At 39.1% G+C, this 24,968-nt stretch overlaps 1 protein-coding gene across 1 annotated transcript in view; it reads right to left on the bottom strand.

Moving 5' to 3' along the window:
- Positions 1-24,968, bottom strand: part of TDRD9 (tudor domain containing 9) — a 2,841,455-nt gene that overhangs the window by 2,730,976 nt on the left and 85,511 nt on the right. Inside the window, exon 2 of the mRNA XM_044074496.1 lies at positions 7,762-7,868. Coding sequence (XP_043930431.1) covers positions 7,762-7,868 — 107 coding nt within the window. The remainder of the gene's footprint in view (positions 1-7,761; positions 7,869-24,968) is intronic.

A 24,968-nucleotide genomic window follows, 5' to 3' on the forward strand; every position in this document is an offset into this window, starting at 1 on the left:
TTCTGCTACACTAGACAAACTGGAAGTAACAGACTGGATTCATATGAAAGGACAAATAAGCAAATAGACTGTTGCTCCTCTGCAAGATTTCTTAATTGAGACAGCACATCATGTGCATGCTCCATATCTGGCCACAGGAAATCAGCCAATACATATTAGTAAAGATATCAGTAAAGATAGAATCACACCATCAGAAAGAGCTGTGCCTGACAAAACTGTTAAAATAATAAAACTAAAATTTGGGGACACCAGTGGGTTTGTGGAAAAGGATTATTAGCTGTACACCTGACAAAAAAGAAAGTTTATCCCAGCAATCAGATGATACAGAGAGTCAGATGTGATATTCAATTTGCTTCATCTATCCATCTTCAGACTGTTTTCCTGGTGGATTAAATACATTTCTTGATGAACAGGTGAATAAGGAAATAAAGTTTAGCTAATTATTTATTTTTTAATGGCAGCTTCTGTTCTAGATTCTATTACAAACTCTACCAGTGCTGGTCTTTCATTTAGGACCCCCCTATTTCTTCCCCTTTGTCTATACTCTGATATCAATTCTTGAAAGGGAAGGTAATCCCTAACCTACAGTCCAAATAAATAAATTTTTACCTTTCCCTTTATAGTTATTTGCTTCCAATGCAGTGGTTAGTCTGCTAAGTTTCTCCAATAAATTCCAGCCCCTAGCACTGGTAGAGTTTTTAACAGAATCTAGAAGAGAAGCTGTAGTTAAAAAAGGAACAATTAGCAGAGCATATAAAATATTACATAACAGCTGTAAGAATTGGTGGAGCTCAGAAAGGATTGGGAAGAGACACTGAATAAGCAAGTCACAAAAAGACAAATGGGGGGATATATGTACATCTTCCAAATATGCAACAAAAAGTTTAGAAGATTTAAGATCTTTGCTTGGAAGTGTGTTACATATGTATTTTTATACTCTAAGTAGACTCCAAAGAATTTTTCCTCAGGTAGATAGCAAATGGAGGTGCGATAGGGAAGAAAAAGGTAACCGAGAACATTTTCTGGGAGTGCAATGAGCTGGCTGACTTTAAAGATTACCTGCATACTGGTGTAACTAGGAAAAATTTCTTTTAGGGCTATGATACAGAATCAGAATTGCCTAGACACAGTCCTTGCTGAGTCTAATTATGGTGGTTGCTAAAAAAAAGCAATTACTATACAATGGACATTAAAGTCTAAACCAACTTTACTAGAAGCAGTGAATATAGTAATGCAGAAAGTAACAACTGGAATTGGGATCTTTAGAAAAGGGAAGGAGCAAACTACATAGGAAAAATGGGAACTGTGGGAACATGATCTGCAGAGGAGGAATGCGGTTTAAAAGAAGACAGGAACTGAATGAGCTATGTAATACTTAACTGACAATGACTAGATATATAATGTCTAACTACAGTTGCCTCAACAGGAGCTGTGCTGCATAATGTTTGCAACTAATATTGTAGTAATATGGTTTCTTTTTCATTTACACAAATATAAGATTGCCTATGTCATATGTGCCAATTTAATAAAGATGTTTTTTGTTAAAAAAAAAAACACAAAAAGAAATCAGTGGTATCCTTCAAAGTCTCAGAAAAAAAAGCAGTATGCAATCTATACTAGATATTTTGCTTCTTGAATTATGTTATGCAATTAGTTCACATAATAAAAATGTAAATTGCAACTGCAAAATAATCTTACGGAAAATAGTAGGTAGTCCACAGTTAAAAATGGTATATACTTTACTGAAACACACAAACATGTGATCCTAGTTGAGTACAATGAACAGCATCAAAAACATTCCTTATTTAGGTTGTTTGGAGCAAGGGAATAGTTAGAGAGGGTGGTTCTGTTACCAGCATTAAAAATCATTCCTTTAGCCAAGTCCCCCTTCCCCCAACACCATAGGTAAACAGAGACTGTGCTACCTAAAACGGAAACTGAAAACCTAGAGACAAATTACAATCTATGACTAGTTTATTAACACTTTGTATAGGCTAACTAATCCAAAACGTTATTAAGAAACTAACTAAAAAAATGACTAACAAAAGAACTACTACTAGAAATCTACCAAAATAAATATAGAACTTTTAACACAGATATCTTTCTTATCAGATAAATACTTCATCAGGTCTGTGTGTCAAAAACAAATCTTAACATGACTAAACATGTGCAGAGATATACAAGTGAAAACCTAAGTAGGATGAAAAACAAAAATAATTGCTAAGCTGGAAATAGAGTGACAAAAGTTAAAAATAAAGCACTAAGGCCATGGGAATCTGTTAAAGCGTGGCATCTAACTAAATAAAACACAGTCTCAGTGAGCAAGTCTGCACTCAGAGTAATTACAACCTTTAAAACAGAAAAAGACTAGACCCATGCGCATTGTGCGCAATAGCAAACTCTCACTACCTAAAAGGAAAAGTGTAACAAAAATGTTCCATTTAAAATTTAAAGTAGCATTTAATGTAGAGCCCTCAAAATGATTAATGTATACATGAGCCACCTAAAGTATGTCTTTTGTAACACTACGTTAGTGCTAAAAGTGTAACACTACGTTAGTGCTAAAAGTAAACAGTGTTTGATAATTATTTTTAAAAACAATATAAGTAATGTCAGCATTAATCAGTCCCATATCAGTCCTTTAGTAGTCTTTAACTGTGGGTCAGTTTTCTAAGATAAAATAAGCTTTTTGTGGAGCAATAACAATTAAGCCCTGGTTTTCTAAAGGACTTCAGTTTCAGCTGCCACAGTAGTTCACATTTTTCTAAAAGATTAGGGATGTCTCCTTCCAGTTCCAAAAGGTCCACATGCTTAATAATTTGAAATTTAAAGCAAGTGCGTCTTCTGTGTAGTGACAGGTGCTGAGCCAGTGCTTTATTCTTGCACTTGACTCTAATTTTAGAAAGATGGCCAGAAATCCTTAAGTCTGTGGAGCATTTCCCCACATAGAATGCTTCAAAGTAATTGCATCTAGCCCTGCAAAACACCTGCAGTGAGTTACAGTCACTTCACGAGTTGGTTTTAATCATCTTCTTTAAATAAGGGCAGAAAAATACGTCTCCCTCCTGTATGTGCTAACAAAAAGCACAGCTAGCTCCACACTTACTGGTACATGTATTATGTGGTCTGGGTCTACCTACAACCCAACTTGATGTTCCTGGCTTTCCTATACACAAAGGAAGAAGCTTTTCCAAGGACGTCCGTTAAATATGAGCTTTCAGTAATTGTGGCCCAATTCTGTCTAATAACATTAATTATGCTGAAATACAGTAAAAGTCAATATACAATTGTCATTAATTTGTTCTCCCATAGATTTCTTTAACACCCTCTTATAAGGCCTACTAAGTACTGGTACATTTGTACTTTTTTGTTCAATTATAGGTTCCAAAATGTTAAACATATTTTCATATCCCCTTGTGACGATTGGGGAGAGATGGGCGAAGGCTGCCAGCCCAGTCAAATAGAATTTGATATATAATTCTGGCATTTGCAGATAAATGTAAAATACAGGCATGTTTTCTTGAGTGTAAAAGAACACTATGAAATGTGGAACTGCAAAATATGTGACAACATTGCACTCTCCTGGCCCAGTGAAGCATGTTGTGACCCTTTCACATTCAAATTCGGTTCCAGTGCGTCTGGATGAAGGTTTCATGCCCATTGTTTTAAGGCTAAAGTTTATGACCAGAATTTAGATGTGAAATGTACTTTATTGCTCTAGTTTCTGTTAGAATATACATATGAAATGTCTTCTATTGTTGTAAGTTTCTGGGCAAGGGTTAGATTGATAAATAATGCAGTTTGTGGCCTGAGAACTCCAGACTAAGTGTCAAAAATGATGTAATTTGGGAGGGCCTTAGAGACATGTTTGTTAGTAATGTTTAAATACTGTTTTCTCACAAGAGACTGGGAGCATCTTGATCTTGGATATCCAACTTATCAGCACTCTGCCTTATGCTCACATGTAAGTTTTAGCACTGATTTCTTGTAGGAATAGTTAAAGCTAGTAAAGATTAATTAGGTATTTTTCTTTGAAATCAGACCTGTCCTACTGTATTATTTTAAGTTTCTGTGTGATCTCTGAACTCTTAGATATCTCTGTGGTGTAGTAGTTTTGTCTTGTGTTTTAATTATTTATTATTAAATATTTTTAAAGCCTTCTACCTATGGCTGGTTGGTGTAGAGATGGGCTCTAGAGTACATTGCATATTTATAGAGTTTACTGTAATAGTCCACTCTAATAAGCCTTAGACTATATAGTCACATTACCATTGGATAATAATATTGCTCAGTAATAATTGGACACCCTTTTAAGGGCCTTTTAGTAGCGGATATTATTAGCTGGGTGGTGGCAGTAATTACTACCGTATGGTCTAGGTAAAAGGGCCACAGCTGGAGAATCTGTGTCAGCCTTTCCCAGGAGTGTCTGTGAAGTTGTATAAATACTTATCTCAAAGTGTGTGTGTGTGTTGTGTCAGCTACTTGGCAGGGACACAAAGCACTAATTGGACAGAGAGGATACTGGAGGTTTTAGCTTGCCCAGCTAGGCTGAGACCTGGACCCTATAGCTGTACCAGTGGGGAGTCTTACTGGGGACCTGGTGAGCAAGGCAGCAACCAGCCCCAGACGGACTGTGATCTCTGTGTGCACTTAAGGGAAATTGTACTTTATTGTGTGCATTAGCTATCCCTTCCTCTCATCTAGGAGACGACCTCCCTGGTGTTAGTGGTGATGATTGAGGCTCCTTGATTGCTGGGCCAGGGCACATTCATCACAACCCTCACCAAAAAAAATAATTTTCAAGTTCATCTAGGTTCTTAAGGAAGGGTTCCATTTTTGTTGTGATCCTAGCCAACCTGTAGCCCTGAGACTTAAGGTTATATTTTGCCCTGGTGGGATGGAATCTCTTATGTAGCAGGATGTTTACTCTGGTAGGTTTTCTGTAAAGATCTGTGCCAATTTTACTTTGGTCCAAGTCTTTAGTAATCTGCATATCTAAGACTGCCAAGGTGAGGCTGTGGGAAGAGGTGAAAAGCAGGAAGCTGGTGGCTTGATTCAGATAACTGATCACTTTAATTCAGCACTGTCTTCTTTCAACACAATAAAAATGTCTTCAATAAAGCATAGATACACCGTGATATGTTGCATGTATTCTTTGTTGTTATAAACAATCCTCTTCCCATTTGCCTAGGGCTATGTTGACTAGGCTAGGGGGCCATAGCTGCCCCATGGCTATACCAGTTTTTTGTTTATAGCAATTAACATTAAACTTAAAGTTATAGCTAAACACCATATCTAAAAGTTTACCTGTTCTTTCATGTTGTGCTAGTGTGCCATTCTTTTTTTTCCTGTAAGAATCAATCACTGTTTCAATACAATAATTATGTGGAAGCACAGTATATTAATGACTTGACATCTATTGTTATGAAAATACTGTCAGCATCAACTGTAACAGTTTTGATTTTACTTAAAAAAAAAAAAAAAAAAAACAAACAAACATTAGTCTTAAGTGTGAGAGGTTCTTCTCAGCCAGAAGTTGTAACAAAACATCCAGGTAGATGGCAGTAGCTTCGGTCAGGGACCCCCCCCCCACTTGCAACCTCTGTCCTGTAAGGGGAGTTCCTTCTATTTTTATGTGGCCGAGAACAACATCAGATATTCTCCCCCATAGAACAAGGTAGAGGAGAGTTCCTGATTTGATGGGGTGCATTAGAGCTACACACAAAGGTTCACAAATATAACTCAAACAGGAGGCCATAAATAAAAGTAAAAAAGGATGGTGTTGAAATGAGGGGGGGGGTTGAGAGATAAAAGACAGACTACGATCCTGAATGCAAGTCCCTAAGGAAAACAACCACCAGAGTATTATATTCATAAATTGTTCTGTCTATACAATCACTGGAATAGCAAAAGGAGATTTTACAAATAGATATGCCTGCAAGGAGGAGTACAGAGAACTATTAACTGGGAGCTAGGAATTACTGGTGGAAATCAGCAAAGGAACCAAAATATTTGGAATAAACAACTCTGAAGAGAGGAATGTAAGAGTGGGATCAACCAGAAATGTGGACTGCAGATTAGAGACTACCTTCCCTATCAGAGACTGATAACAGACTAGACACAAATGGATAGGGGGAATGAAAAAACAGCTCTTGTACAGAATGTTTAGTTAAGTCTAGACCAGAAGCCACCACTGTTAAAGAAATAATTAATACGGTGTACAAAATATTGCATGAGAACTATAAAAATCAAAGTTTGCAAACTGCCTTTTCATTTTTTTTTTCTTAAGGAACAAAAATCTCCAAAACTACCAAGTATACAACAAAGTCCAGAAATTTTAAGATTTTTGCATTAAGTGTTTGCAAGGGTATTTTTACACCCCCTCTAAGTAAATTTCTGAGGTGCTTTCTTCATCTAGTCTGCAAATGCTGGAGATGTGACTGGGAAGAGAGGTGCTTTTTGGGAATAAAACAAGTTAGTGAATTTTAAAAATTCCCTAGAGTGCTTTGATAAAAATGTTGAAGGAACAAATGGTTGTAACTAAGGAAATTATTATTTTAAGATGGGATGCAGTATCTAAATTACCTAAATACAAGTAAGGTCTTGCTAAATTTAATGTTATTAGCATCCAGAAAATCAATTACTAAGAAATGGAATCCAAAATCTATTCAACATAAATGAAGTTCTGGATACTGTAAAAAGAACTGAAATTATGATCTTTAGAAAATGGAAGAAGCAATTGTCATATAATTAAAACAGAAATTGAAGGCAAAATACAGGCAGAATAATGTCCACCAGGAGTGAGGCTTAAAGGAAAGTGGGAACTGAGCAACTTGCGCAATACTGGAGTGAATGGTAATTGTAAAGAAGACTATATATGTATACTATACAACAAAAACAAGAACTACTTTTTTTTCTGTTAATGTATATAAACCCATGTTACTGATTAAAGCTTGATGAATTATTGAAGACTAAAGTCCCAAAATGATATACACAAATGTTTTGAAGGCCAATAGCTCGCACACTTTTTTTACAAAACCTATGAATCTGTAAAAGCAAGATGATTATGACAATTGAGTAATTGCAATCAAACACAAACGGGGATGAAGTTGTATACCCTCAATGCAGTTTTGGAAGTCATCTGAACCTAAAATCCTTGAGAAAAAAAATATTTCTAAGCTGCCTGGAATTAATTTTACCACCCACACTTGTATTAAACTACCATCGACAGAACACTTTCTAATCTCCAAATCACGCAATTTTATGAATAATCTTAACTGTAATAATTTCATTTTTGACCCTTGAAAATCTCAAGACTGCCGCTAAAAGCAAGCATAAATCTACTTGGACAATGCAAACAATGGTAAACATGGTTTCATAACGCTAAAATCATATCAGATTACCAAACATGATTTAAAAATGGTCATTGGGTTCGTAAATGTATGTATTACACTTAAGCAAGTCATCCATTCATAACTGTGGCAGAAATGCTACCAGACTCTAGGAAAAAAATATGATTCAGTCAAGTGGCTACAAAATCTGGCCCAAACAATCAAGGGACTTACTATATAAGCAAGCTGCAGAGACTCAAAGCTACAAGGTACTAGTCAAGTTAACAGTTACGATTCAATATTAACATTAATTCTCTCCCATGCTAATGTACACTTAACTGATTTTTTTCAGGTAAAAAGCACAAGACAAAGAGGGGAATGCATAACCCCACTAATCTCAAAACTAAACTACTCATTTTCAGAATTATACCTGTTCGGTTTATAGTCTCAGGAAACTTTGCTTGCAGAAATTCCTGCTCATCTAATCTTCTGTATTCTTCTACGTATTCTGTTCCTTCATTCCGTTTGTGGAAATTCCTGAAATGGAACAAAAATTCTCTTTGTGAATGCAAATGTATTACCTACTTTATATTATGGCACATGAAATCAAATAATTTCTTATCAGGAAAAGCAGTATGTATGACCGCCCCTGAGAAAATGACTGGATCTAAGCACCATTTCAAATTTGCAGAGAATGGCGTGTAGATACGAATCCCCCAAGACTGGAGATCCACTAGTGAAATTCAAAGCAACGACTCTTTATGGGACGATGATCAACAGATAGCAGCAGCAATACCTAACAATACTTAATGAAACAGTAGCAAGATAAATGTGACGCATGACTGATCTAAAGTAAAGGATCAAGCCTACAGGTCCTGTTCTTTTTCCAAGGTAAAGTACTTGGTTAAAACATGAATGGCACACAGAAAAAGATGACATTCTGCTACCAACTTCCTTAAGTATGCCATCAGATCTCACAGCTTTATTTTCAGAGACACAAACAGGAGAACTGTAGAAAGACTTTGTATATAACATACAAGGGCAAAATAAGTATAATCATTTTAGCCCTTGTTTGACAGAGATAGGAGCAGAGGGACATTAGTAATGCTGTAATTTCATAGGTTCATACTAGGCTGTTGATCAGGTAGATCAACTGTAGCCTATTCTCAAAATCCCAATTTATCAGCACCCTGCAAATATCAATAACTACTAATTTCACCCCCTTTCAAGGAGATTTGATGGACTCGCTCAGGAATATTTACACGTTCTCATCCATTTGAGATTACTCATAGGGGATCAATGAGCTATTCCGCTACATATCCAACAGAAGTCTAGTCAATAAAAGAGGGATTCTTCAAAAGAACTCTCTCTCTCACTGTCAGGTCCTATTCTTGCTATGGTGGAATTTTAGCTCATCTTCAGTGGCGTTTGTTTTGCAGATGTATAAGAGGCTGCTGAAGGTTTTCTGAGATGCAGAGGTCCCCCTCTCAAGAGTCCGTAGGAACAAGAGAAGAGATGAAGTACTTTAAGGCAGCAGTCTGTGTAGCACAAGGAAGACATACCCTTAAATCTCTTAGTGAGGAACTTCTGCAGTCTTTCAAGTTGAGTCACATGTTTAAACAAGTGTATAGGGAAAGGGGAATTATACTGTATTACTGGTCCAATAAGGGAGAAGTAGAGAGGAATAACAACTTCCGATGAAGTAGAAGATACACCCCTGGTAATCAAACACATGTGTTAGCCCTCCTGGAGTGTCTGGAAATCTGCTTGGAGAGTTTATTAACAACTCAATGTGCATTCCCCCACAAACTTAAATTTAGCCTTGATATCAGAAGCAAACACTGAACAGAAGTGACCCAAGGAATAATATAAGGAGCAGCCCTATTAACCACTTTCAATGACAGTGTGGTCCCTACACTAACAGTATACTGGCTTACTATCAGCCAGTAACAGAGATTTATATTTAGACTGACTAACTGGTCAATAATGCCAGCATGTGAGATGGTATCAAAATCCTTGGCCAGGTTGAGGTAAGCAGCGTGACACTATCTGCCTGCATTCAATGCATCACTGTCTTGTTCAAAGTCTACCAAGAATCCATCTTTATTTAACCCAAACAATTTTGTTAGCAAGTTCCACAATCACTAGCTCTACTGCTTTACAGAGAAGGATGGTGATGCTTATAGGTCTATAGTTTCCTCCATTCCTTGTTGAGTGGGATGACTGCAGCATTTCTCCAATTTTGTGGTATGAATCTGGTGAAAAGACCAAAATTCAATGGGTTCAGTAGAGAGTTTGTAAAGCAGTGCTTTACGCCAACAAGAATCCAGCTTGGCATACCGTCTCATCCTACGCCACTAACGTTTTTGACCTTGGAAGAGAGCTCTCAGGATTTAAGCTGAAGTGATATGGGGGGGGGTTCTGTCCATGCTAACGTATTTGGGAAAGTTAGGGGGAAGATATAAAGTTTGAGATATTAATAGGTTGGCCATATCTTCTGGAGATGAGAATGTATTAAGTACTCACACACTGCATTGCCGAGTATTATTTCTAAGGTTCCTGACAACTGAAAACAATGTTGTGGTTGTCCACAGAGACAGAAAGTTTTAATTTAAACTTAACATCGGAGGATCTGATTCTGAGTTATTTTGTCTTTTTTTTTTTCCTTTTTCAGTTAATTTTTAGAGATTAGGATATTAAATTTGTTCTTAACAGACAACACAGTTCTTCCTCTTAACCACACAGCTAGCTTACATAGGGGTCTATTGTTGGAGCTGAGGGAACAGATGTCTTAAGGCATGCTTTGAGGTGCACACAGAAATGATCATGAATGTTAATAGAACGCAAAATGAGGGTCACAGGTGGGGACTTAGTTGCTGACTTTTTGAAATTTATCTGTAACTGATTTGCCTTAGAATAGTTTAAGGGTAAATCTGATTTTTACCCCATTAGTGAAAATTACTGACCAGTGGTCAGATTTGACCAATGATGGGACAACTTTAAGTGTAGAACATAGTTGAGTTATATAGGTGAGGATCCAATTTTATGATTCCCTACTTGGGGCAAAAATTAGTTGCTCTAAGGAGCTAGCACTTACAAGTCTAGAAAGCATTGTGTAGAATTATTTGTGGTAGTGTAGATTTCCTAGAGAATGGAAAGACCATTAAAATACCCCAAAAGAACAGCACTAGGCTAAGTGGGAAGAGACTTCAGTTTGTTTGTATACACCTAATGGGTTGTGAGTGACACAGAGTGGGTATGACAGTTGGCTATGTAGAGTCGTTGTTGTGTCTTTCGGCTTATCCCGGATAGGGGTCGCCACAGCGGAACTCCGGTCCGCTAATGATTGCTAGTGGATTTTTACGTGCAGAGTTACCAGCCCTGACGCACAACCTTCAAAGAAGGCACGCCCATTCACGCATGCCTCCACACAGAAGACGCTCTAGCTGAGAATCGAACGCGACAATGTCTTGCTGTGAGGTGACAACGCTACCGCAGCACCACTACCACGGGTAGTTGGCTATGTAGAGTACAGGTTTTTAAACAACATTTAAGTTGAATATGGAAGAGTACAAGGTCATTGTCCTGCCTTATAAATCAAAGAGCAAATTTGTTTCTTAAGAATATATGCACACCTTCCTGACCCAGTCATTTTCATCAGTAGGTCGAAACATTTAAGTTGAATATGGAAGAGTACAAGGTCATTGTCCTGCCTTATAAATCAAAGAGCAAATTTGTTTCTTAGGAATATATGCACACCCTTCTGACCCAGTCATTTTCATCAGTAGGTCGAAAACAATGGCAGGTACTGAAAACCTAACACTGCAAGTGGTGCCATTACTACAGTTTCAGTAACTATGCAAACATCTATGCTTATTTTGAGGGTCAGTACACAAAAAAGAGCTCCAGCAGATAAATGTGTAGCCAACCCCAAAAATGCAAGAGTGCAACAAGAAAGACCTCACCAAACACAGGTAATTTTCTTGATCAAATTTAATACAAACTAAAAACCCTTCACAAACTGCTTCAACAGGTCTACTACAAATAAATTCAAATGCTGCAATATAAGTTTTCAGGGTCACATGACCAAATGACAGCACATTTACATTTGAAGAGACAGTTTTATTTATACTTCTGCTGTAGTAATTTCAAAACAGATTTCAGGTTAATGCCTCACTTGAGCCAAGTATTGTGTCAACACGTAATAACCTTTCTAATGCTTTTTAGTACAGTCAGATGATGACCGTAGTTAGACTGAATACAAACAATGAAATTATAAATAACCTATTACTTGCACTCAAACAATTTATATTTAGGGGATACATAGCTGCTGTAAAACCAGTAAAGAATACAAACAACGGAAGGCAGCAAAAGCAGGAACCAAACAGTTAAAATGGCATAAAAGTCTAACAAATCCAAAAAATGGAATTCGGAAAGTCAGATAAAAACAATAAATTCATAAAGCTGTAAAAGATAAGTGCTTTCATCCTGGTTACCCCCAAGACTTCAGATAATTAAATACCTATTAAATAATTTAAATAACCCTAACTAAGCTACAAACCACAATTATTTGCCATAAAGGGACATTAATCTCAGTACAAAAGTCTTATATAAATGAAAATACTTATCACACAATTTTAAAATATACAGTAAATGGTGAAAGATGTACATATGTTTCATATAACAGTATTTTAAAACAGTCCTCCCCAAAAAGACCAAATCTGTACTCTGTATGTGGAATAAAAAATATATATAAAAAATAAAAAAGTGTACAAATATAGGTGTACCTAGCCACAAAAAAAAAAAAAAAAAAAAAAAAATTCAACTCAAACACAAGAATCAAAATGATCTTAATGTAAACAGTAGTCAAAGAAAATAAAACAATCATAATCCTTATTTAATAAATATTTTAAAAACATACAAGTGTTGCATACCCACAAGTATGCCATCTTTCAAGGACTCCCTTCTTTAAAAGACATGCAATAGTTGTTCAGAGCCAGGGGTTTAAAAGCATCAAGTACAAGTTGCGAATGCAGCTCCCTTATTTCAAGGTGAACCGTCAAGGCCACCCTCCCCCGTTTACCTGGGTGGACTTGTTCCATAATGACAAACCTAAATTTATGCTCTGGGTTAAGTAGTATGCTCCTTCAGTGCTCGCTCTGTTTTTCCTATATAAAAAGATTGGCAACCCTGACAAAGAGCAGTACTAGTAGCAGGACTTTTTCAAGAATCCCTTTAAACTACTACTTTTTTTGTATACCACAACTGATCGCTCACCTAATTTGGTGTAAGTGTCCACATCATCTGTTATAGTCTAATTTTTTTCCAGCACCCATCTAATTAGATCACTTTCCATATTAAACGCACTTATAAATGACAGGAAGGGATAGTATGAGAAAATGTGGACAATACCTGCACTGTAAATAGATCAAGGAAGGAGACAGGATCTACCTCTAATAGTGCACTTACCATAATAAGGGAAGATTCAACTGTAAAACTAAAGGGGTTGTTTATGTCGCTTTGTCAGGTTTGCCAATCTTTTTATACAGGAAAAACAGAGCGAGCACTGAAGGAGCGTATTTACCAACACTTGTACGACATTAAAAAAGGTAAAATTAGTAATGCATTGAGCAAATGTACTACTGAACCCAGAGCATGAATTTAAGTTTGTCATTATTAAACAAGTACACCCAGGTAAACAGGGAGGGAAGCATGGATGGTTTACCTTGAAATAGGGGAGCTGTAATGGCAACTCAAATGCTTTTTCTCCATCAAGACCTACCAACAGTGGCATTTTCTTATATTCTGCTTCCCTCTGGATCATCAATGTTCTGTTAGTCCCGCCCCCCGCCCCCCAACACCTTTATTGAATTATCACTTGTGACACAGGCAAATTTACATTCACATAAAAGTAATTGAACTATATTAACATAACATTATACTTCAGATATATTGCTATATAATCATAATTCGTATAATCTAAGTAATATTACATCAATTATTCAATTTCTGCTTTTTTGGGGAAAAAAACAAACATCTTCATTACACCATCACTTACTACATAGGCATCATATATTTATATAAATTAAAAAACCTATTTGCTTCCCCACCACAAAACCACAATGATCCTTTTGACATCACCTTTGCCATTCTTTTAGCCAGGATTATTAAGCGTTTATGTCTATAATGGTTTAGGATTGAAATGAGCCTGCACGAACCTAGATCTTATGGGTCTTTACCCTCTAAGTATTACAGCCACCAACACTTTCTTCCAGGACGTTTGTGCTTTTCCTCCTCCTCCTCTTAAAATACTGTTAAACAAAACCTTCCAGGTCATTATCAGTTTTTTCCCTCCCAGCTGCTAAACTTGACAAGATCAAGTTTGAGGTAAAGTCCAAGTACACAGCCTCAGACAAGCTCATGTAGACAGCCCAGCCACATACAGCTTTGACATCTGCAAACACATCAAGTTTAAAAAAAGAAAAGTACAGTTTTGTACCTACCATAAATGTAGATGTTCGAGGATCCACATTGCTGCAGTCCTAACTATTGGGTAGTCCGCTGTCCAGTCGGCCCGAATACCAAAGTATATGGCTGACGTCGGTCAGGGCGCATTAGACTGACGTCAGTACGTCAGGGTACTAATGCGCATGACCGACGTCATATCCTCAGTCTTTTCTTGCCCCAGATGTCAGAAGACCCTGAAAAGATAAGGCCAAAAACCAAAAACTCCCAAAATACCTGCACCAAAAAATATATATATATATATACAATATATACACAATTAGCAGAATATAACCTCACCTACACAACCACCCCTAAACACAGAGGGGAAGGAGGGAGGGTAAATTGGACTGCAGCAATGTGGATCCTCGAACATCTACATTTATGGTAGGTACAAAACTGTACTATGTTCTTCATTCCACATTGCTGCAGTCCTAACTATTGGGTAGAATCCCAAAGCAGAGGTAAGGGAGGCTGGCAAATCATAAGGAAGTAGGAACTGACAACATGCCTTGCAAAATAGCTGTGGCAAAACCAGCCCTAGACTTAGAGTAGAGAGGAAGGTGATAATGCTTAGAGAAAGTATGCACTGAACTCCAAGTAGCTGCCTCCAAAATATCCTTAGTTGCCACCCCCCTTAGAAATGCTGTGGAAGTGGCAGTAGCCCTAGTGGAATGAGGCCTAATCCCAGCTGGAATCTCCTTGCCATGATGGGAATAACAAAATGTAATGCAACACCCAATCCACCTAGAAATAGTTTGTTTTGACACAGGCTTGCCCTTTGAACTCAAAGCAAAAGAAACAAACAACTGCTGAGACTGCCTAAAATCCTTAGTCCTGCTCAAATAATAACGCAATAGCCTGTGTACATCTAAAGTGTGCAAAATCTTTTCCCCTTTATTTTGGGGATCTGCATAAAAGGTAGGCAAATGAATAGTTTGGTTTAAAGCCACACTAGAAACCACCTTAGGCATAAAGGAAGGATTAGTACGTAAAGATACCCTATCCTTATGAAAAATCAAAAGGCTCCACTGCCATAAGGGCCTGCAACTCAGAAACCCTTCTTGCAGAAGTAATGGCCAACAAAAAAGCAGTCTTCCATGACAAGTATTTCAATTCAGCAGTAGCCGCAGGCTCAAAAGGTTGTAGAGTAAGTTTCTCCAACACAAAATTGAGATCCCAAGCAGGAGTAGGAGCTCTACGTGGGGGTCTTATATTCTTTGCCCTCTAAGAAATTGCTTGAACAAAGGATGCGAAAACAATGGTGGGTCACAATCATAGTGAGCTGAAATTGCTGCAGCATGAATCTTAATGGAAGAGAAAGACAAACCTTTGTCCAATAACTCAGTAAGATATTGAAGAGCCACACTCAAATTTGGCTCAGTAATCTCCAAATTGTTTGCTGCACTCCAAAACAAAAATCTCTTCCATTTTTCTGCGTACACTTTCCTTGTACTAGGTCTTCTGGCTTCCATAATCACATTTAAAACTTGTTGAGGAAGCTGAGACCTGCTGTCTTTCAAAACAGAATATGCCAGGCTGTTAGATGTAGAGAGTGAAGCTTGACATTGAGCAGATGACCGTCCCTCTGAGACAACAGGTGTGGAATCAAGGGTAAAGGCCATGGAGGCTTCCTTACCAGACTCCTCAGTAATGGGTACCAGTGCTGCCGAGGCCAATCTGGAGCTATTAAAATCATCCTTGGCTTGTCTTGTCTGACCTTTAGAAGCACCTTTGGAAGAAGAGGCAGAGGTGGAAAGGCATACACATGAAGATTTTTCCAACTGAAAGAAAGAGCATCCACTTTCCAAGCTGTGTGATGAAATCCCTTCGTGCAAAACTTTGGCAGCTGGTGGTTTAGTGGAGAAGCGAACAGATCTATGTCTGGAGTTCCCCATGACACTGTCAATTTTGAAATACATGAAGATCCAGTTTCCACTCGTGGGGATCCATGATTTGTCTGCTTAATACATCTGCTAAGGAGTTCTGTGCTCCCGGCAGAAACCTTGCCTGAAGAGTTAGTTGCAGACTGAGCGCAGTCTCCCATAAAATCATTGCTTGTCTGCACAATGGGTAAGAATGTGTTCCCCCTTGTTTGTTGATGTACCACATGACAGTTGTGTTGTCGGTTAGAATCAACACCTGCCCTGGAAGAAGTAACTCCTTGAAAGCAATTAATGCAAACTGAACTGCTAACATCTCTTTCATGTTGATATGTAGATGCTGTAGTCTGGCAGGCCACTTGTCTTGTATCCACTTTCCATTTAGATGAGCTCCCCAAGCAATATCTGAGGCATCTGTCGTTAGAATCTGACTTGCCTCTGGCCGGGTCACAGAGAGTCCCTTGTTTAGGTGACATTCCTGAGCCCACCACAAAAATTCCTTTTGAATGCAAGGTATTATTTGAATGACAGTGTCCAAATCCTGGCAGTGCTGTGTCCACAGATTTTTGAGATACCATTGTAGCTTCCTCATATGCAGTTTGGCATTGGGAAGCACCAGAATACAAGATGCCATGAACCCTAAGGCTTGAAGGACTGTCCTTGCAGTCAGCCCGGACTGAAGAGATAGATGATGGAAGTAACTGGAAAGATTCTTTTGTTTGTCCGGGGTTAAAAAGGCCATCTGGGCTGCTGTATTCAGTCTCACACCCAGAAAGCACATGTCTTGAGAGGGTACTAGACTGGACTTTATTTCGTTCACAGAATACCCTAGGCATCTTAGCACTGCTATGACATATTCCAGATGCTGTAGAAGATCTTCTTTTCTTGAGCCAGAATCAGGCAGTCGTCCAAGTAAGGATAGATTTGGATTCCTTTTAGCCTGAAGTAAGCTATCACTGGAGCCAGAACCTTTGTGAATACTCTGGGCGCAGTAGATAAGCCAAAGGGCAATGCAGAGAACTGATAATGAGAATTTCCAGCTCGAAAACGCAGATACTTCCTGCAACTTAGTCTTATTGGCACATGAAGGTAAGCTTCCTTGAGATCTAAAGTTACCATCCAGTGATCTTTGCCCAGCAGAGGTAAAAGCTGTTGTAACGTCAACATTTTGAACTTGGGAATGTCCAGATAAGTGTTGAGGATAGATAAATCCAGAATTGGTCTCCACGTGTTCCCCTTCTTTGGTACTAGGAACAGGCGAGAATAAAATCCTAGGCCCCTTTCCGGCACAGGAACTGACTGAATGGCCCCTATTTGGAGCAACAGAGAAATTTGCTTGTGAGCCTCTGTTCTTTGAAGAGGAGGAATGTCTGGCATGCCTTTGAAAGGAGGCAAGGTATGGAAATAAAACCTGTAACCGTGGTGAATAATATCCAGAACCCATCTGTCTTGGGTAATTAAATCCCAATTTTCTTTGAAAAGAGACAGCCTTCCTCCCAAAGGTGCTGCCAGGCAAGAACGTACTGGCAGCTGAAAAGGCAGGTCATTGGGTCTGCTTACGAAAGGACTGACCCCTGCCCTCACCAGAAATCTGAGCAGGGGAACTCCCTGTCCTAGGCCTAAAAGTACCCTGAGCTCTGCCCCTACCACGTCTAGACCTACCCCTAGACTGGGAATCATAGGCAGGATAAGTCCATCCCTTAGCAGGCCAATTTCTACTAAACTTCGGAGGCTGCACCTGCAAAAAATCTTTAACAGTTTGCATAGACTTAGCCTTGTCCTCCATTTTCTTCAAAACTGCTTCCACAGGCGAACCAAACAACACATCAGACTGTAAAGGAGCATCCAAAATCCTTGTCTTAACATGCTCAGCTAAATTCTGATCTCTCAGCCAGGCGTGCCTACGAAGAACAGAACCAGTGGCAGCCACCCTGGAGGAGGCCTGCACAGCATCAAAACCACACTGCAAGGAATGTTTACCCACCTGTTCAGACACATGAACTAAATCTTGCAACTCTTTACACTCAATACCTTCAGCCAGAGCATCCACCTTAGATTTCAACTGTGAAAGAAGATAATTCTGATATTTTAACATGTGAAACTGACAATTCAACGCCCTCATGGCTAAAGTGGAAGAAGTATACACTTTCTTTCCCCATCTATCCAAAGCCCTTGCCTCTTTATCAGGAGGGACAGGATTTTTAACAACTGAGGCCTTCACACCTTTAGGCCCCTGAGAGACAGTTTCTGGGTCTGCCCTAGGACTCTTAAAAAGATACTTATGAGCTTCAGGCACCCTATAATACCTATCCGGTTTAACTGGGGCAGGAGGCAAAGAATCAGGATTCAGGGAAGCCTCTGCAAACACATCTTCCACCACATTCAAAACAGGAGGTATAGCTAAAGGCCTATGCTGGGGTAAAACAAGAATTCCCTAAGCCTTTTCCTGGAATCAGAGAAATCTTGACCTTCCCATTTAAAATGCTCCCTCATGGAATGCAGAGTCTCTGAAAATGAAAAATCCTCAGGAGGAGAAGCAGAAGGAGTAGAGTCATCCACATCAGAATCAGAATAAGGAGGGTACTCCTGCAAGTCTTCAGCCAAGACTCAAGCCTCCGAGCATTGCTCAAAACTCTCAAACTCAGGTTCCACCCTAGGCCTCTTATCAGGAGGGGGCATAGAACCCCTAATCATAGTAATCAAATCCTCTGCCATTTTAAGCATATGTTTCTTAGGCAAAGATCCTGAAGCACTAGGAGAAACCCCCACAGAAGCTAAACTTGGCCTGCCCTCAAAGAAGCCTTGGAAACTGAAGGGGAGGCTCTAACCACCTTAGGAAGAGAGGGAAGAACAGCCACCTGAGAAGCCCCCTCAGCCTGGCCTACTTCCTGAGAGGATACATCCTGTAACAGTAAAGTCTCTCCCTGAGACTCCAAAGAGACACCTGGCAAAACCTCCGGCTCCACTGAGCCTTCCAAAGAACCGACGTCTGGGACTGTCGGTTCCTCCACCCTAGGCTTTGCTGCTTTATCTTGCTTTTAGCCGAAGCCGGCGTCTGAGCATCCGACGGCATTTTATAGTTACAACGCTTCCCAAACACTAACCTGGCACAGTCTAACCTTCTCTTAATAGTGCGTTTGTTAAATCTAGCACAAGAGCAGCATCCAACAACGTCGTGCTCAGGCCCTAAACAAGGTATACACAAAGTATGGTAATCCCTATGAGGTATCTGTTTCCCACAAGAAATACAGTTATTCACTTTTTCTGACATCCGGTTAAATACTGAGGCAAGAAAAACCAAAATATTCCCAACGGGTACTTAGCCAACTTTGATTCGGTCTGAAACTCTGACTTCAGAAACTTTCAGAACGCCAACCTGCACTCGCAAAATTGCTTCTGCATCGGACCATGCGGCAAAAAAGACTGAGGATATGACGTCGGTCATGCGCATTAGTACCCTGACGTACTGACGTCAGTCTAATGCGCCCTGACCGACGTCAGCCATATACTTTGGTATTCGGGCCGACTGGACAGCGGACTACCCAATAGTTAGGACTGCAGCAATGTGGAATGAAGAACATCCAGAGGACACAGGCCATTAAAAAAGTAATGAACACACACACAGCCCTTAAGCCAGCAGTCACTTTCACCCAGAACAAACAGCAGTACCCCTTCTCTTACCAGCAGTTTACTTAATAAACCAGTTATAAATAAAACATATTTATTAAAACTCAAAACACAGGACACTATTACATTGAAAGATGATAAAAACTCTACTGATGTGATAGGCCCAACACACACTAGGACAGACACAGGTAGATCCGTTAAAGATGAGAGTCAAACTACAATCCAAACCTATAATTTCTGGGAGTGATATCAACTGTATAACTCAACTGTCTACAAGTGTTAGATCTGTAAGGGTAGCCACAATAACTGATAAGCAGTCCTAATAGCCTGGCAAAATTGTTTATTAAGGCTGTAGCCATGTACCCCCCCATTACATGATGTATTATGGCTCTCTCACACTCAAAATTCAGACTTAGCCATGCTTAGCAAAAGGATTAAGGCTTCGAGCTGTTCACAAGATGCTGCCGCATATTCCCACTGTGCAATATTGGGCAACTCATTCTTTGAGATAACTGAGAAAACCTGGGCTAGACTCCTCAATGGTCTTCTAGACCACATGCCTAGTGGCTAATCTATGAATTTAAGGTAAATGAGACTCTTAAAATCTTCTTCACTGAGGTACCACATGGCAAATATGCAACTTTTGTAAATGGTTAAGAGGCGCTCCATCCTCACTAACAGAAGAGACCCAAGCTGCTCTTACTGGGGGAACAATTCATAAGACCATAGCCATTAAAACAATAGCCCCAAAGAAAGAGACCTGGGTACAGATAGAACATAGAATGTTTTGCATGGGTATTATGACAATGTAGATTATACACAAGTATCATCAAAAACTGCATTCTTGAAAAGGCCTATTGAGAAAACTTACACTTCACAGGTTTATTTGAGCTCCTCCAGGGTGAAAACAGAAACCATACCAAAAAAAAAAAAAAAGGCAAACTGTCAGTCTGGGTAAAATTCAGCCACTGAAATAATTATACTGGTTGGATGCCATCAAAAAAGAAAGAAAAGAAAGAAAAGAAAAGAAAAAGAAATTTAGAGAATGAGAGAGAAAGATTAACCACAAAAACAGAGGAGAAATTTTTGGCTAAGAATCTTGTACTGTTTTCTGCTGAACAGCTGCAAGTTTCATCTTTGGTACAGGTGATGTCTTCAAATAACGAGAAAAAATTAAATCCACTGCTCTCACGAGAAACAATGAAGGAATTTAAATGAACACAAATGAAAAAAAAAATGCTACCAAACTCAGAAGCTTTAACTAGCTATTCAGATGAACTGATAAAACTGCAAAAATTAGAGGCTGAAATGAACACCGGGTCTTTTATTCAGACTTGGTGTGCGGATTGCTCTGAAGTGGGAGAAATAAATGTTTTCAACGAAAGGGAAGAAAAAAAACCCAGCTTTTTATTTAAATTCTGCTTAAATATTTTAAGTTGCACTTAGGCGGTAAACTGTATGGTGATACTTTTTGTACTTCTCTGATTTTTTCCATGTTTTAGCCAAAAAGGTCATCATTTACATTTTTTACTTTGGTCTGGAACTTTAATCTTGTAGCTTCATTTGCATTTGTGGGAAGACTGTCTATTACTGCAAGATTTTAGTATCATTTTATAAAGTATACTACACTTTGATATCCATAAGTAGAATTACTTGTAAAAGCTAATTGTTTGTATTTTGACCCTTTTCCAGAGCCTTAATCTTTAAGTTTCATTCACATTTATGCAGAATTATGAACTACTGCAGATTTGAGTCTCATTTAGTCATTTATTACAGCATTTTTCCAAAAACAGCATTACTGGTAAATTTCTGCATAGTCTGGTGCCTCAGTCGGTGTCAGGACTGCAGTAGTGGCAGTAATGCAAATTCTCTTCCAGGATTTGTGCTTAATCACTTTTACAGCTGTTTATACTTCAGTTTTGCTGCTAGAGTCTTACATTCTGGTTATGGATTTACCTGTTTAAAATTGCATTCTAGTGCCCGTTTACCTTGCTACTGTTTTTTTCACTGCTCTGTGTGTATGCTCCAGCCCCTGCCAAGACATTAAGCTAAAGTTACCGAAATTCTATGCTCAAGACTAGAGCTCCAATATTTGCTTTACTTCACTGGCTCCTTCTATAGGAAGTCTGCTTCTTGCATCTTGAATTTTTACCCAACCCTACCAATGCTGTTGTAGTCTATACATTTATTTTTGTTTACTGGGAAAGTGCACTGATCAATACATATCAATTTCAGGCTCACCCCAGGTGAAATACAAACATTTCCCAAACGCAAAATAGGGAATGTAAGCAACAGAAAAATTCAGATTAATTACACAGAAAAAAATGTGTATATACATTCCATTTAAACATGCACATTGCAATGTACAGAGTATAATTTCCAATTAGTTTCCAAAGTGGGTAAATTTTTAGTGAATCTTGAGAGAGGAGACTTGAAAAAGGTGGTATGTTACGTGATCTCCCATGCTGAAGTAGGAGCATTTGATTTGGATGAAGTGCTTTCTGAGATGCATTCTGCATCTGAAGTGTTGATTTCTTTAATGTTGATGGGGGGAGATTGCCAATGAGAAAGTAAAAAATGTTGTACCGCTCCAATACAGGAACCACAAAAAAGCAAAAGAACCACGACCATCAACCACATGTTAGCAGATACTAACAATAAGGCACCGACCAGGAATGTAGTAAATCACCATTTAATCCACAGTTGTTCACATAGACTGAGCGCTTTCTCCAGGTCAACTGGCTTCATCAGGACTCTGATGAAGCCAGTTGACCTGGAGAAAGCGCTCAGTCTATGTGAACAACTGTGGATTAAATGGTGATTTACTACATTCCTGGTCGGTGCCTTATTGTTAGTATCTGCTAACCTGTGGTTGATGGTCGTGGTTCTTTTGCCAATGAGAAAGTGCCTGAGAGGAGAAAGCATGTGCAGTGATGTGGAGTTTAGTTTTAGGGGTAATAAGAGTTGCTTTGACTTTTGAGTAGTGTTTCAGATTGTACTATTTTTTTTCTCGGTAGTGTTTCAGCTTGTACTATTTTTTTTTCATGAAGTCTAGCTGCAAGAGGAGTAAATGTGTGGAGATGGAGTAGTTTGTGGAGTTGGGATCCTAAGCATAGGTTAGATCTGTGTTGTATGAGTAAGCCACTAGGCTTTTTATAGGGTGATACAGTGATGCTTAGAGAGAGTTGATTTTGCAATTGGCAGATACTGTTAGAGAGAGTCTGGAGTGTAGCAATGTTTTTCTTGGATGCAGAAGCAAAAACAGGAAGCCCATATACAAGTTGAGAAAGGAGAAGTCTTTTGCCAAAGGCTGCTCTAGCTGGTTAGAGTAGAAAAAAGAGGAGATCTTTTTGGCCCAGAACAGGAGGGAGTTTATTCTGGCTCTCACTCAGACTATATGGAAATGCAAGTTTTGAGACTGATCAAGCCATTGTCCTAGGCATCTGAAGGTGGAAGCAGTCTCAGTGGAATGATTTTGTTGGTCAAAGATGGTCAGAGTCAGGTGCTTGGTGAATTTTCTGTGGAGTTCCAAAAAGCATAGTTTTGATCTTGGTGGGGTTGAGAAGTAGTTTATGAGTCACTGGTGGAGGTCATGCAAGTCCAAATGGGGTTGGCATTGAATGCTGACGTTAGAATGCACAGACTAGTAAATAAGCAGGTTATCAGCATGAAGGATAAGAGGGAGATGCGGGAGGTGTTGGAAAGAAATTTTTTAATGAATATTGGGGGGGGGGGCAAGAATGGATCCCTGTAATACACCTTTAGTAACAGGTGCAGATTCTTACTGACAGGATCCTATTGTGTCAGTCAGTGAAGAAGTTCTTAAACCATGGAGTAGTGTCTGGACTGATACCAACTTCAATTTGTTTGTTTTGGAGATTATTCAACGAGGTCATATGTCATTGCCAGGTCCAAAAATAGGACACCTGTAAGGAGGCCTATCAGAGTTCAGTAGGATGTCATCAGTTGGGGACCAAAGTACTGTTGCCGTCATAAACCAGGTTGTTTGGAGAAAAGCAGTTGGTATTGCTAGATGCAAAGGATGCAGGCTATCTTTTCAACACGTTTGCCCAGAAATGGGATGGTGGCTATTGGACAAATGTAAGATGCATCTTTTAGTTGGTTTGCTTTTGAAGGGGTTTACAGTTTTCCAAATCTGTGGCATGGTGTTTTGTGTGAGACACAAATATATGTGGGTGACAGGAAGGCACAAATGCTCTCTGCAGTGATATATTAGCCAGGTGTTAAATGTAGTCAGATCCAGGAGAGGTTATCAGTGGAAATATTTTCAAGTAGAAAAGGGACTTCTTTGGAACATATGCATTTGAAGTGGAAGAGGGGGTTGAAAGGTGGTGGAGTGAGCAATATATGATCTGTGGGAGGTATGGAGTTTATTGAGGGGAGATTGCTAAACTCTAAGGAAATCTTCTGGAGAAAGTTTTGCTGTACCATAATGCATGTATTTGTAGACAGGATATCATGACAAGGTTTTTTTTTTCCTGTAAGCAAGTTAAAGTCTTTCCAAAAGTGTTTGGGGGGGGGGGGACGTAAAAGGTAATTTTTTTCTTTGGAGATTTCATTTGTGCCTTCTGAAAGACTTCCTGGCTAGGTTACTCAAGACTATAAAGGAGGTGTGGTCATCAGTTGTGAGGGTCTATTTCTATTTTTGCCATGCTTCATATCCTAGAGCTAAAAGAGGTTTGAGTTCAGTGGATAGCCATTCAGTTTTGGTGATTTTGTAAAGCCTGTGAAAAAGCAGGAAGAATATGTCTTACACCTGGAACAGATAGTTGGCTAGACTTACAACTGCCATGTTAGGGTCTACAAGGAGAGTTCTAGTTGTGGGTTGTCAGAAAGGGTCCAAGCTTGTCTATATTTGCGCTACTCTGGTGGCAGTTTTATAAGATAGCTGACAACTGTATACATGATTGGGCATTGGTCGCTAAGTAATGGTGGCAGAACATTTATTGCAAACATAGCCAAACTCCATTGCCAACATAATCACATCAAACGTGGAGTGTTTGGAGGACCTGAGGTTAGATCTTGATTCTCAAGAGTTTGAGACCTAGGTCTGCTAGGAAGGTAGCCTTGTAAGATGAAACAGGGCCAAGATAATTGAGACTAAAGTAATCTAGAATGAGTGTTATTTTGGGGGCAGTCATTAAGGATGTTGGTGATGAGTGATTTGAATTTATCCAAGGAAGCAGGTGATGGTGTAGTGACCAGTAGCAGTTTGCCTTTGTGAACTGGAAATTTTAGTAGAATCCAGTTAGGACCAGAGTCCGAGTAGGAGTTTTCTTGGTAATAACTTATTGAATTTAAGTTTACTGCTGTACAAAATTTGAGAGCCTCCACCTGACTGTTTCGCCTGGTCGGCCATCACTGATACTTGGAGGAAGTTAGAAAGTGATGGAAGTTTGGGGAGGGGGGGGGTCTTTTTTGACCCTCGATTCTGGGCGATTGCTAGAATGTCTGGGCTGTGCTGGGAAATAAAAGCAGTTATGTAGTCTATTGAGATAGTGAAGTGTTTTGAAAGGAAGAGCCACGCAAAGAGCAGCCATAGAGAAACCCCCTGTTTTAGCATAGTTATAGAAAAGAAAAAGCAAAAGTGAAAGACACCAAG

Source organism: Protopterus annectens, chromosome 6.part0, assembly GCF_019279795.1.
Source record: "Protopterus annectens isolate FY-2018-M chromosome 6.part0, PAN1.0, whole genome shotgun sequence".
Lineage (NCBI taxonomy): Eukaryota > Metazoa > Chordata > Ceratodontiformes > Protopteridae > Protopterus > Protopterus annectens.